The sequence below is a fragment of the Camelus ferus genome, chromosome 27, assembly GCF_009834535.1.
Source record: "Camelus ferus isolate YT-003-E chromosome 27, BCGSAC_Cfer_1.0, whole genome shotgun sequence".
Classification (NCBI taxonomy): domain Eukaryota; kingdom Metazoa; phylum Chordata; class Mammalia; order Artiodactyla; family Camelidae; genus Camelus; species Camelus ferus.
The window spans coordinates 3,156,164-3,168,417 of record NC_045722.1 but is presented as its reverse complement, the minus strand read 5'-3'; the positions used below and the strand labels follow the sequence as shown (position 1 = coordinate 3,168,417).

Here is a 12,254-nt window from a genome sequence, read left to right as displayed (position 1 = left end):
TATATTCTTTTTCAGATTCCTTTCCATTATAGATTACAAGAAATTGAATATAGTTCCCTGTTCTATACAGCAGGTCCCTGCTGTTTATCTGTTTTTTTATATAATAGTGTGTATATGTTAATCCCAAACTCCTAATTTATCCCTCCCTTCCTTTCCCCTTTGGTAACCGTAAGTTTGTTTTCTATGTCTGAGTCTATTTCTGTTTGTAAATAAATTCATTTGTATCACTTTTTAGGTATCTGTCTTTCTTTCTTCACTTAGTATGATAATCTCTGAGTCCATCCATGGCAGTGTTTCACTCTTTTTTTATGGCTGAGTACTATTCGTGTGTGTGTGTGCGTGTGCGCGTGTGCGCGCTTTGTTCAGTCCTTCGCTGATTCAGCAAGTGAGTTACATAAATGCCAGGTATTGTATTTGCTTAACCTGCTAGGTTTACAGTAAAATCTAAATATAATTCTCCTCCTCAGTACAGGTCTCACCAAAAACCAATCCCACCTCTCCCGTGGCTCAGAATAATCCTATGAATAGAAACATACTTGCTTGAAATACCCTCTGAAGAAAAAAAAGCTCCTAATCAAGGATATAACACTGTAGATCTCAATGTGACCAGAAAACCTATGGGACCCATGAAATATGTATATTTTATTTTTATTTATATATGTATATGTATATGTATGTATGTATATATATATATATGTATATATGTGTAGGCATTATTTATTATATATCTCTCAGGACAGAAAGTTATTCTCACACCTCAACTGCTGATATATAGATTTTTTTCCCACACCCCTGAGGAATTGATTAAATTGCGTCACTTTACAGATTGATACAAATTAAACACCACCAAATGGGTACCAACTAATTCAGATTCTCAGTCCTGTCAGCATTAGAGAAAGGAGAATGAAACTTCACCATCACCATGTGAGAGCTTTATGAAGGAAACTACCCAGCCCCACAGTCATTAACCTAATCTGTCCCTCAGTTAAGACACGCACATCTTCTCCCTTTATCTGAGTACCAGGGTAAGCGCACAGCTTTTCTGATACAACAGCCACGGCACTACAGCCTTATCACAATGAAATAGAAAATCTCACATGGAAAATAACCTTAAAAACTCAAACTCTCAGAAATCAGTTCTACTTAAGATTAAAAATTCATTTCCAATGACCTTAAAAACTAAAATCAGTTGCCACTGGAACAGAAGTTACCTCACATGGTCGTAATTAACACTTTTAAGACCTACGGGTCCACTTTTTGAACATTTTGTTTCTGTTCTGGAAAATTAAACTGGGGGATGGAAAATAAGGAGAGGAGAAAAGCAATTAGATCGCCACTCCCTCATCGTACTTCTAGAATTTGTCTTTTTTTTTTTTAAAGCAGAAAAAAAAATGGATAACAAGTGAGAATAAAAATGGGGATAAATGTAGATGGCACTTTCCATTTTCACTTCCAAATACTTCTGCAAACAGTAGGAGTAACACCAAACGAGCAGTGGCATCTCTAACAAGTGGACCCTCAGGGAAAGCCCCAGCCAACCGCTCAGCCACACCAACATTTCTATAAATTACCTTGTTGAACTGTTTCAGATAAATGTAGCAAACTCCTAGGTTATGGCAGATCTCCTGCACGCAAAAGAAAGGGACACCAGTGTAAGTTCCACAGTAACTATTAGAAACACAAGCGTCTAGAGATTATTCTTGCTCGGCAAAGTTTAAACTTTAAAAACCTGCACTATGGTGTGTTTTGTTTTTGGTTTTACTTGAATGTGACTCAGATTATAAGAGAAAAGCAGAATAAACAGGTGATCCTGACTCTGTGCAGCACCTTGGGGTGCACACCCACCCCGTTCCTATAATTGTCTTCTCTAAAAGCTGCCCACCGCACAAACCCTTTGTGCCCTCTTCTCAGAAGATACTCCCAGAGCCCCTCCTCCAACCCTAAGGAAATATGTATGTAAATACATACATCAGATTCCTTTTCCTAGGAATTCACTAGGTGATGTGAACTTGGGGACTGACACCTCCATCTGGAGGCCCCTAGGATGGAACACACATAATGTGACTGGAGCTAATCTACAGAAGTCTACAGCACAGGTCAGCAAACTATGGCCCATGGGCCAAATCCATCCTCTCTTTTTTGTAAATAAAGTCATACTGGAACACAGCCACGACCATTCGTCATGTATCTACAGCTCTTCTGCACTAAAACTTCAGAGTTAAGTAGTTGCAATAGAAACTGTATGAAGCTGCAAAGCTTAAAATATTAACTGGCTCTTTACCATAAAAAAAAAAAGTTTGCAAACCTCTGATCTACAGAAAGAAAAAAAAATCAAGCAGAAATGCAGAGAAGCTACCTTGGCTGCTGACAGTTTCTGTATTTCCTGACCTTGAGCTCTACAGAATCTCTCGAACTCCCCTGTATTACATCTCCCTTTATTTAAGGCAGCTTTAGAGAAAGAAGAATGCAAGTTTGAGGAAACCACTCTTGGGAAACAGGACCATCTTGTTATTAGGGGGGAGGTGCAGAAGTTTCCCTCTCCAAAGAAAAGTGAACCCTCAAGGGCTCAGAGACAACAATGGGTTTAACGCTCCCCGAGTCTTCTGAAGTAACAACAAAGTAGTTACTTCACTGCTTCTACGCCAGATGTTCGTATGTATTACTTTCATTTCCCCAGCAAATCTGCCAGGTTAGTATAACAATTCTGATTTTAGAGATAAGGAAACTGAAGCTCAGAGAAGTAGTCTGCCTAAGACAAAAAGTGTCAGCACTGGGTTTGGGGTTTTTTTTTAGTTCAAAATCTTGAAGAATATCAACTGTACATAAATGTAGACAGAATCACCACATACTCATCATCCTGTCCCAACAACCGTCCAACCCATACCTCACCTATTCCACTACTTTTTAAAGCAAACACCAGACAGCATAACATTTTATTGACAAACATTTCAGTATGTGTTCCTAAAGGATCTTTTTTTCACCTACACACAATACCATTATCATACCTGAAAAAAATTAGTAACTGCTTAATATCAGATACTGAATCATGTTCAAATTTCTTTCAAAAATATTTTTCTTAAATCATAATCCAAATAACATCCCCACATTGCAAAGCACTGAGATACGAGGTCAGGCCTGCCTCTAAAACTTGTGTACCTTCTGCTTCATTTCCCTGGAAGAACGTACACATGGAGCTGGAGACAGGAGAAATGCAGCCCTTAAACGTCCCAGAAGCTGACTAACCCCCAGCCTTCTGAAATCACTTGTCACAGGCATCGTCTGAGAAAGCAGCAGCAACATGCCTTAAACGGACAACCAAGGAAAGTTTGAAATTTGAAAAGGAAATCGGAACAAATCAGGGTTAAATCTTGTCTTTCATGGGGTAAGAGGATGCAGCTGACATCCTGCAAAGGTAATTGGTACAGCAGAAAGATCACAGGCCAAAAGTAAGGAATCTTAGACTCCAGGCCTAAATTCTGGCTCTGGTTTGCCACTACCTCACTGTACACCCTTCAGCAAATCATTCCATCTCCCAAAGCCTCAGTTTCCCCACTTGTCAATGGGGAAACTCTCGCTACTTAACAGAGCTGTTCTAAAAGGCAAATGAGATCATGGCAGAAGGAATTATTATTCCCCTGTCGAGCCAGACTGTGGGATACCCTGAGGAGTGCCAAGAAAGTAGGGCTACAGGTTTTCTGCTGGCCACAGGCACTTATGAAGCGTGGAGGGCCAAGAGTGGCTGTCTGGGGAATGGCCACCTCTACTGGCACCAAGGGACTGGTTACCCCCGTTGAGCCGGTAATACCAAACGAGCTCTTTCAACCAACTGTACGGATGAACATTCTCCCTTCCCCCGTCACGTTCCTGAGCTCTCCTGTCTCACTTCCTCCCTGTCTCTCTCTATGGGCTCAGTTTCTCTCTCGTTCAGCCCTTTAAAATTGTTTTTCCCATGGTTCCACCCTCAGCTCACTGCAGAGTGATCTCATCCGATTTCATGGTTTTGTCACCTTTATGTTGTTGACTCCAAAATGTGTATTTCTAGCCCAGAACACTTGGAGTTTCAGACTTCTATATCCAGCGAGGTACCAGACACATCTCAATTTAGATATCCTACCAGAAGCTAAAATTCCCCTCATGTCCATAATCTCCTAAAAGATAGGATTTAACTGATTTGTTATCATCACCCTCTCCCAAAACTTGCTTTTCTTCCTTCCTTTATTTCCTATTTTAGCTGACTGTCCCATAAATCACCACTCCATCTCTGCATCTGCAGCCCAGTGCCTGGCACATAGCAGACATTCATTTGTCAAAAGAACAACTAAATGAATGAAAGAGTAACTAAATTTTCCTTTATCTGTGGCTTCACTGTGGCCTTTGGTTATAAAAATACTCAATGGCAAAAAGACCTAAACATCTCAGTCTTTAGACAAGTAGAAAAGTAACTGACAAATTAAACACATTCCAAAAATAACAGTACCATGAACTGCCCGGAAAACCCAGACTAGCTCTTTATACGAATCAGTCTAATCCTTCATTCATAGATGTCTTTCCAAGAATCACCTGATATCTGAAAAAGCCAACAGCTGTGAAAAAGAAAAACCAAAATAGAGAAAAAAGAAGATCACTGTGGAAACTAGAAGAGAACTTCAGAGAGACATGGCGAGGCTACTGGAGCAGAGAAAAGACAGAGCAGAAAACAGTGTGACAAACGCTGCTAGGTAGGTATCTAACATCCACTCTCTTCGTTTACCTTCCTAACAGAACCCTGATTTTGTTTAGCGTGACAATGTGTCCAACTTCAAAACTATTTTCTCAACCTTTCTTAAAAAAAGGTGTAGTTGATACGACATAAGTGGAAGTCTGTCAGGGATTTCTGGGAAAGTTATACTTTCTTGATAAAGATTGTTATCTTTTTTCTTTGTTGTTTCCTCTTTACCCCTACCTAGAATGATGATGTGATGTTAGAGCTGCAGCAACCATCTTGTAACCATGAAGAAAAAGCCTCAGCCTTGACATTCTTGGACCACCAAGTCAAAGTCAACAACTACTTATCTGGACTTCTTTTTTCATAAGAAAAAATACAAACTCCTAACTTGTAAAGCCAGTGTTTAGTCAGACTTATTGTTGCAGTTATACACAATCCCTAACTGATATAAAGAGACAATAAAGAGCAAAAACTAATCAAAGAACTACTCAAAGAAAATGTCCGACCCAAAGGCAAGGGTATTCAAAGTGAGAGAGCCCACTGAGTGTTCACAGACAATGGGGAAAAAAAACTATTACTGACATCTCAGAACTCCAGTGACGAAAGAAAAAAATCCTCAAAAAAGATTTCCTCCAGAGAGGAAAGTGGGGTTATTAACAAGCATCAGACTGGTAACAGACTGCTCATCAGCAACACTGACTGCCAGAAAACCAGGCAGCAATGTCTGCTAAGTTATGAGGAAACATGGTTTTTTTAATCTTATACCTAGCCAAATCATCAATTAACTGTGCAGATAAAATAAAGACACTGTTGGTATGTAAGAATTCAGTAATAATAACAAAGGACAGCCACATGATAAATGGAACCATTAGCATGTTACTAATAACAAGGAACAAAGTTTCCCACTCACCCAGTCTTTCTGGTTAAGTTTAGCTGCTTCATTATATACTTCAGTGGCAGCTTTATGTTTTCCCAGAAGAAATCTTGGAAAGAAATACATTTTCCATAATTATTAACACAAATCTTTCACAAGACTAACCCCACCAGTCCCACATCTGACTCATGTTCCACCCCCTAGAGAATTCTGGAAGCCTCCTCCCTATGAGCTGGTCGTGGTTTGGCCAGTGAGGCTGGTGTACACCAAGAGCAGAAGCTCTCTCAGTAGGGACTGTACTGGTAGCTGTTCCAAGGCCTTGGTCCCATTCTACACCAATTTTAGTGAAAGTCTTCTGTAATTTATTTTCCACAATGTACTACAAATGTAGACCAAAAACAAAATGAGCCAAATTATATACTGCGTTAAACAAGAACTGCCACAATTTATCATCCTCGTCTATTAGGGACATGCTCTTCTCGACCGAGTCTAAGGCTTTCTCCGTGATACTGGGTCATAATTCTGGAGACAATGGGGGAAAACCCAGCCTCTGTGCAAAGACAGTTCAGGTGTGAATGACAATGTAGGTAAGAAAGTGAGGATGGGAACTCCACGGAACACGTTACTACCCTGGACTAATAAAGCTCTTAGTACTTAACAGCTTAGAGAGACTCTGCCTGCATCCAGGAACCTTCAGGGCATTCACTCAGCAAACATTTCCCCAAAACCTACTGTGTGGCTAAAATTATGCTTAGTGTTAGAACAGTAGATGAGAAAAATCCCAGGGGTTGCCAACACAGTTAGGGTGACATCAGGCACAAGATGGCACTATTTATATGAGAAATACTATCAGTGCTCCCCCATCAAATTAGAACATGGCGCTCGAAATACTCCGTTCCTTTACACTAGCTATCTCATTTTTTCAAATTTCAAAATTAACCCACACTCTTCAAAGGGGATCCGAGCCACCTCTCAAGCAGCACCCCCTCCAAGTACCAGCCCGGCCTGAGGACGCACTTTACACTGCCCCGGGCCTCCAGGCGGCCTGCACTCACAGAGATCTGGCCACCTGCTTGAGGTTGTCAGCACACGGAGGGCTGAGAACTGCGCACGTCTGAAAGAGGTCCAGAGATTCTTGGATATTTCCTTCCAGGCGAAGTATCAATGCTGCCAAGAAATAGAAAACAGAAAATAAAATCACATTCCAGGAAGAAAGGAGCCTGGCATCAGAAAATTTGGAGAAGAGGGAGTTGGGACTCATATCAAAGTCCTTTGGACAACTGTATCTTTAATACAATCAGATGTGACTTTAGATGGACTGAAACAAGTAGCTAAGTTGTTCATAAGTCAAAACCTTTTTCAATAAGGTATCTCAAACCTACGTCTACTTCCACTCCCAGCATCCACCACACAGATAATCAGGTGCCTTGTAAATTACCCCACAAACTCTTCACTGTAATAACATTCCTATGGCTCCCTATCAGATGCTCTACTATGGTAATTCAACTTCCACCCGATGGTCCACAGAGAGTACACCCAAATGGGGCAAGTGCAATCAATAGCCCAAGTCCAACAAGGAGATTCTGGCAAAGAATATAGTAATATTTCAGACTTGTTTTTCAGCATAGCAACCAATTATAATCATTTTTCCTAGGCCTAAGTTTTCAGAAGAATTTACACGCTTGAGTATTAAGAGGCACTGTAATTCTGGAAATTGTGATATCAGGAATAAAAGCCTTTTTTTTTTTGCATGATGTCCTAGATATGTCAATATCTTACCAATTACGTCACAAAATTACATAGTAATCTGAAGACCACAAATGCAATGAGTGGTAAACAAAACTATTCATTTACACCAAAACGTCAAAAAGAAAGTTCCTAGAAAAACTAAGAATGCCACTTTGGGCACTTAAGAGTAAAATTTCAGTCAGAGGTTCCTATATTTGGTTTCTGATGAATTTCATTTATTCTCTTTTTTATCCTGTACACCTCTAGGCTTCTTCCCTTCATCCTGACTCATCTTACAAAAAATCCTCAAGCTTTTTCCTCATCTCTTTTAGCTTGACTACAAGGAACCCTTCCAAAAGCCTCTTCTGGACCTGAAACTGCTCCATGAGGGAGGGATCCTAACATCCAGAAACTACAGCCAGAAACTACAAAAGCAGTGAAGGACAGTAGTAATTTTTTTGACAGAACTAGTTACTTTTGAGGCCAAATCCAGCACAAGACCTATGTTCCAATTTCAAAAACAGTAATATTGAGTAAAACCTTTGTGGAACATGTACTTAAATTTAAGTATTTCACAAGTAGTTTGCTTTTTCCAGGGCCCAGGCAGAGTGTGCATTTCTCTAGCGAGAAGAGAAGTACACGTCTTACCTTGGACATAGATAGCATATTCACATAACCCCTGAGTCTCCTGAAGCTGCTCCTTGATAACAGCCTGAAAGAGGAAGAAACAGCACTTCTGAAAAGTAGTTAAGTGTCTTCAAATGTATTTAAGAAAAGGTAGACATGGACAAGGAACATATATAAGAAATCTACAATACTAACAATTACTAATAAAGTATTTCATTCAGATTATTTTTTAATTTCGACTCTCTTCTTATGATTACTTACTCCATAACAAAGGTCAGCAAATAACAGCCCACAGGCCAAATCAGACCCACAAAGCCTATTTCTCTAGAGAGCTCTCAAGCTAAGAGTGGTTTTTATTTTTTAACAGGGCTATTTTACAAAACTAGTAAGAGAAAACTCATACAACTCTAACAAAAGAACAATCTAATCAAAAAATGAGCAGAAGACCTAAATAAGCATTTCTCCAGAGACATAAGATAGTCAAGAGGCACATGAAAAGATGCTCAATATCGTGCATTATTAGAGAAATGCAAATCAAAACTACAATGAGCTATCACCTCACACTGGTCAGAAAGGCCATCATTAAAAAGTCCACAAATGATAAACGTTGGAGAGAGGGGATGGAAAAAATGGAACCCTCCTACACTGTTGATGGGAAAGTAATTTGGTGTAGCCACTGTAGAAAACAGTATGGAGATGACTTAAAAAACTAAAAATAGACTTACCCTATGATCCAGCAATCCCACTCCTAGGCATGTATACAGAGAAAACTCTTAATTCAAAAAGATTACATGCACCCCAATGTTCACCGCAGCATTATTTACAACAGCTAAGACATGGACGCAACCTAAATGTCCATGGACAGATGACTGGATAAAGAAGCTGTGGTGTGTATTTATATGATGGAATACTACTCAGCCATAAAAAAGAGTGAAATAATGCCATTTGCAGCAACATGGATGGACCTAGAGATTATTATACTAGTGAAGTAAGTCAGAAAGAGAAAGACAAATATCATGATATCACTTTTATGTGGAATCTAAAAAAGGATACAAATGAACTTACTTATAAAACAGAAACAAGACTCACAAACATAGAAAACAAACTTATGGTTACCAAAGGGGGAAAGGAGGGGAGGGATAAATTAGGAGTTTGGGATTAGCAGATACAAACTACTATATATAAAATACACAAACTACAAGGTCTTACTGTATAGCACAGGGAACTACATTCAGTATCTTATAATAACCTATAATAAAAAGTATATGAAAAGAATATATATGTATGTATGTATATATAGATACATATATATATACACACGTATAACTGAATCACTATGCTGTATACCAGAAACTAATACAACACCGTAAATCAACAATACTTCAATTAAAAAATTAAATTACAAAAATATAATAAGAGAAGATGAAGATATGAGACACTTGAACTTGACCCACAGCCTGTGGTCAAACCCAGCCAACCTACAGCCAATCTGAAGGCCCAAGAGTAATAAATGTCCGTTGTTGGAGGCCACTGACATTTTGAGTTTGTTTCTTAAGCAGCATTACCACAGCAAAAGCTAACCGATGCCCAACTGTGGGGAAACAAGAATTCACACATCATTAGTGGGACACAAACTGCCACAAACTCTGAGGGACAGACACTGTCAGCTGCCTAAACAAAGCCTGCCTCTCATTTTTTCTATCACCGCAGTCTCTCACCTTGCATGCTTCATAATCCTTCCGGATATAGTGGAGATGTATCAACCAGTTCTGCTTTTCCAAAATAGGAAACTCTGGGGCTGGGAATCGTATTTTGACAAAACAAACAACAAAGTCATGTTAGATTTTCCCCTGAGCATTGTCCTCATGTCCAAACTAACCACAAGCATATTGCAATGGCACGTTAAATTCTTCATGCTGCTGACCATACGAATACAGCATATCAAAAAAGTACAGAATATTAAATAGAGATACTTGTCCTAATAATATATTGAATATATGCTTCTTTTCAGTTTTGTGGCTATAGTTATCAGTTTCTTGACTGATAATTTGGCTTGAAGAGAAAAATAGAATCATTTGTTGTCTCTCCTCTCTCCGCCCCTTGTTTTAGAAGGTGAATAAGATGACATTCTAAAGGATATTTCAGGTGTGTTACTAACAAAATATATAGAACATAGTTAGCATCACATCTGATAGATCAGAGGACCAAAACAGATAAACAGTCTCAGCCACAGGTCAGACGTGAAACATCCTACCGCGGCCCCGGGATGAGAAGTCAGTGATGAAAACAGTACCTGAGTCACTGAAAATGATGCATGACCGAAAGTCACTATCCCCTTGAATTCAAAAGTTTAAAATACTAGTAAAATTTAATTAAGAAATTACTTTTCTATGGGAAACAAAAGAGGAGATTCACACCAACCTCAGTAGAGCGGTGACCTCAAGGAAGAGGGAGAAATGGAATTAGAAGAAATAAAAAGGACTTCAACTCTTTAATGCTTTACTTCTCAAAAATATTTAAAGCTCTGAAGTATACATGCCTAAGTGTTATTTATGAATTCTAGCCTGCAAGTACATGTATTTTAATGTATGTCTGAGATGTTCCCTGATTTTTAAAAATGCAAAAGAAAGGGTACAGCAAGGAAAGAGAAGGAAATGATTTGTAATCATTCTGTTCCAGAACCTTAGGAGATACATCTGAAGAAAACTTAAGACTTCTATGTCCATAATATGAGACAAAAGGGGAAAAAAAGACCCAGAATTAATTAATGTTGCTGGAACACAAAAATTAAGAGCTAAAGCTGCTACTCCTTCCTAAGAATACAGAGTATCAATGAAATTGGTGAGGTGAAATTATGACAGAAGTATGGCTATGATTTTATATGCCAGAAGAAAGAAAAAGGTAAAACGCTAAGCAACTGACTCTTCATCTTCCAATCACCCACGTTATGAGTGGGAACACCCTTTTAGTCAGCAAAAGCCTATCTGAGATCCTTCAATGACTTTTGTCTCCCTCCTTAATTTCCCCCAACCCCTACCAATCATCAGATCTCAGCCACTTATGTTCTGCCTAACCACTTACAGTATCAAATTTCCTACTGAAGATCACACAAGTCACCAACTTAAAAGACGGACAGCAGTGTGTGCATGTGAAGTGGGTAAAGAAATGCACTATAATGAGTAGTTCTGGGACAAGATTACTGAGTAATCTTGGACCACGTCTCAATCATACGGCCTCTGTCACCTACCCTCTCAAGGGAGAGGGTAAAAGGGAAGGAGACAATGAATCCTTTCAGTTTACAATATCCCTAAGTATCACTGCTTCTACAGCCTGAAAGAAAATTTATAAAATGCAAATGAGTCCTGCCTATTATTAAATCTCACAGTAAAAGATAAGTCATTTTTTGTGTTCCCTGGGTGAAGAAAGGAGAAAAAAATGTTCAATCTGGAAGGTATCTCAAGGGCCCCGAGGCTCACAAAATGGAATCCTAGGGATCAGAAGGGAAAGCAACACCAAATCCAAGCGCTCCAAGGTCATGTCGCACTCCTGGGAGATGCAGTTTGTCCAAAAGCTAAAAGAACTTTAGGTTCATCAAAGACTTTAGAAATCATTTCAGTGCCCCGTAACTATCTATTACTGTGCAATTTTGGAAAATTTAGTTTCCTCAACTATAAAACAGAGACTCATTCATTCATTTATTCATTCGTTCAACAAACATTCATCAAGAACCTATCACGTGCCAGGCACTGTTCTGGGCACTGGGGATGCGAAAGTGAACAAAACTGATCCCCTGCTTTCAGGGCAGGGTTGGGGGATTGGTCAGAGTGTGCCAGCCAAGGGGATAGATGCTGATAAGCTTATATATTTATGAGTGATATTTTTCTCACTTTTAAACAGCAGGGTCAGGGAATAAAATATCCTCACAGAGTTGTAAGGACTGAATGATAATACATATAAAGAGGTTCAAGTACTGTCCGGTACACAGTAAGCCCTAAGTAAGTGTTAGCTGTTATTTTTATTATTAGTAGTCATTTTCAAAGATGAGGAAATTCTGGATAACACAGAAATCCCTAGAGACTATGAATCCTGAATTTACAGTTAGAATTTTACCTGTAAATGTATAAGTTGAATTTCTTGTATTCCAAATCATTGCTCATAAACAGGGATACTGGTTCTTACATACTTTCACAAGTAGTATGAGAATCACCTATGTGAAAGATTCTCTAAGAAAGATAGGCATATAAGTGCAAAGTAGAGCCTCCTCTATGTTACAGCAGAGCAAGGTGGTCATCTGCGATGCTACACTTTAAGAGTTTATAT

At 39.0% G+C, this 12,254-nt stretch overlaps 1 protein-coding gene across 2 annotated transcripts in view; it reads right to left on the bottom strand.

Moving 5' to 3' along the window:
• The window catches only part of BBS4 (Bardet-Biedl syndrome 4), a 38,070-nt gene that overhangs the window by 9,691 nt on the left and 16,125 nt on the right, over positions 1 to 12,254 (bottom strand). The window contains exons 3-7 of one of the 2 annotated variants that reach the window (XM_006182020.3): positions 9,653 to 9,732; positions 7,956 to 8,019; positions 6,635 to 6,746; positions 5,616 to 5,688; positions 1,572 to 1,625 (exon numbers count right to left, since the gene is read on the bottom strand). In XM_006182020.3, coding sequence (XP_006182082.2) covers positions 1,572 to 1,625; positions 5,616 to 5,688; positions 6,635 to 6,746; positions 7,956 to 8,019; positions 9,653 to 9,732 — 383 coding nt within the window. The remainder of the gene's footprint in view (positions 1 to 1,571; positions 1,626 to 5,615; positions 5,689 to 6,634; positions 6,747 to 7,955; positions 8,020 to 9,652; positions 9,733 to 12,254) is intronic. The other variant, XM_014557022.2, reaches the window with a different exon arrangement.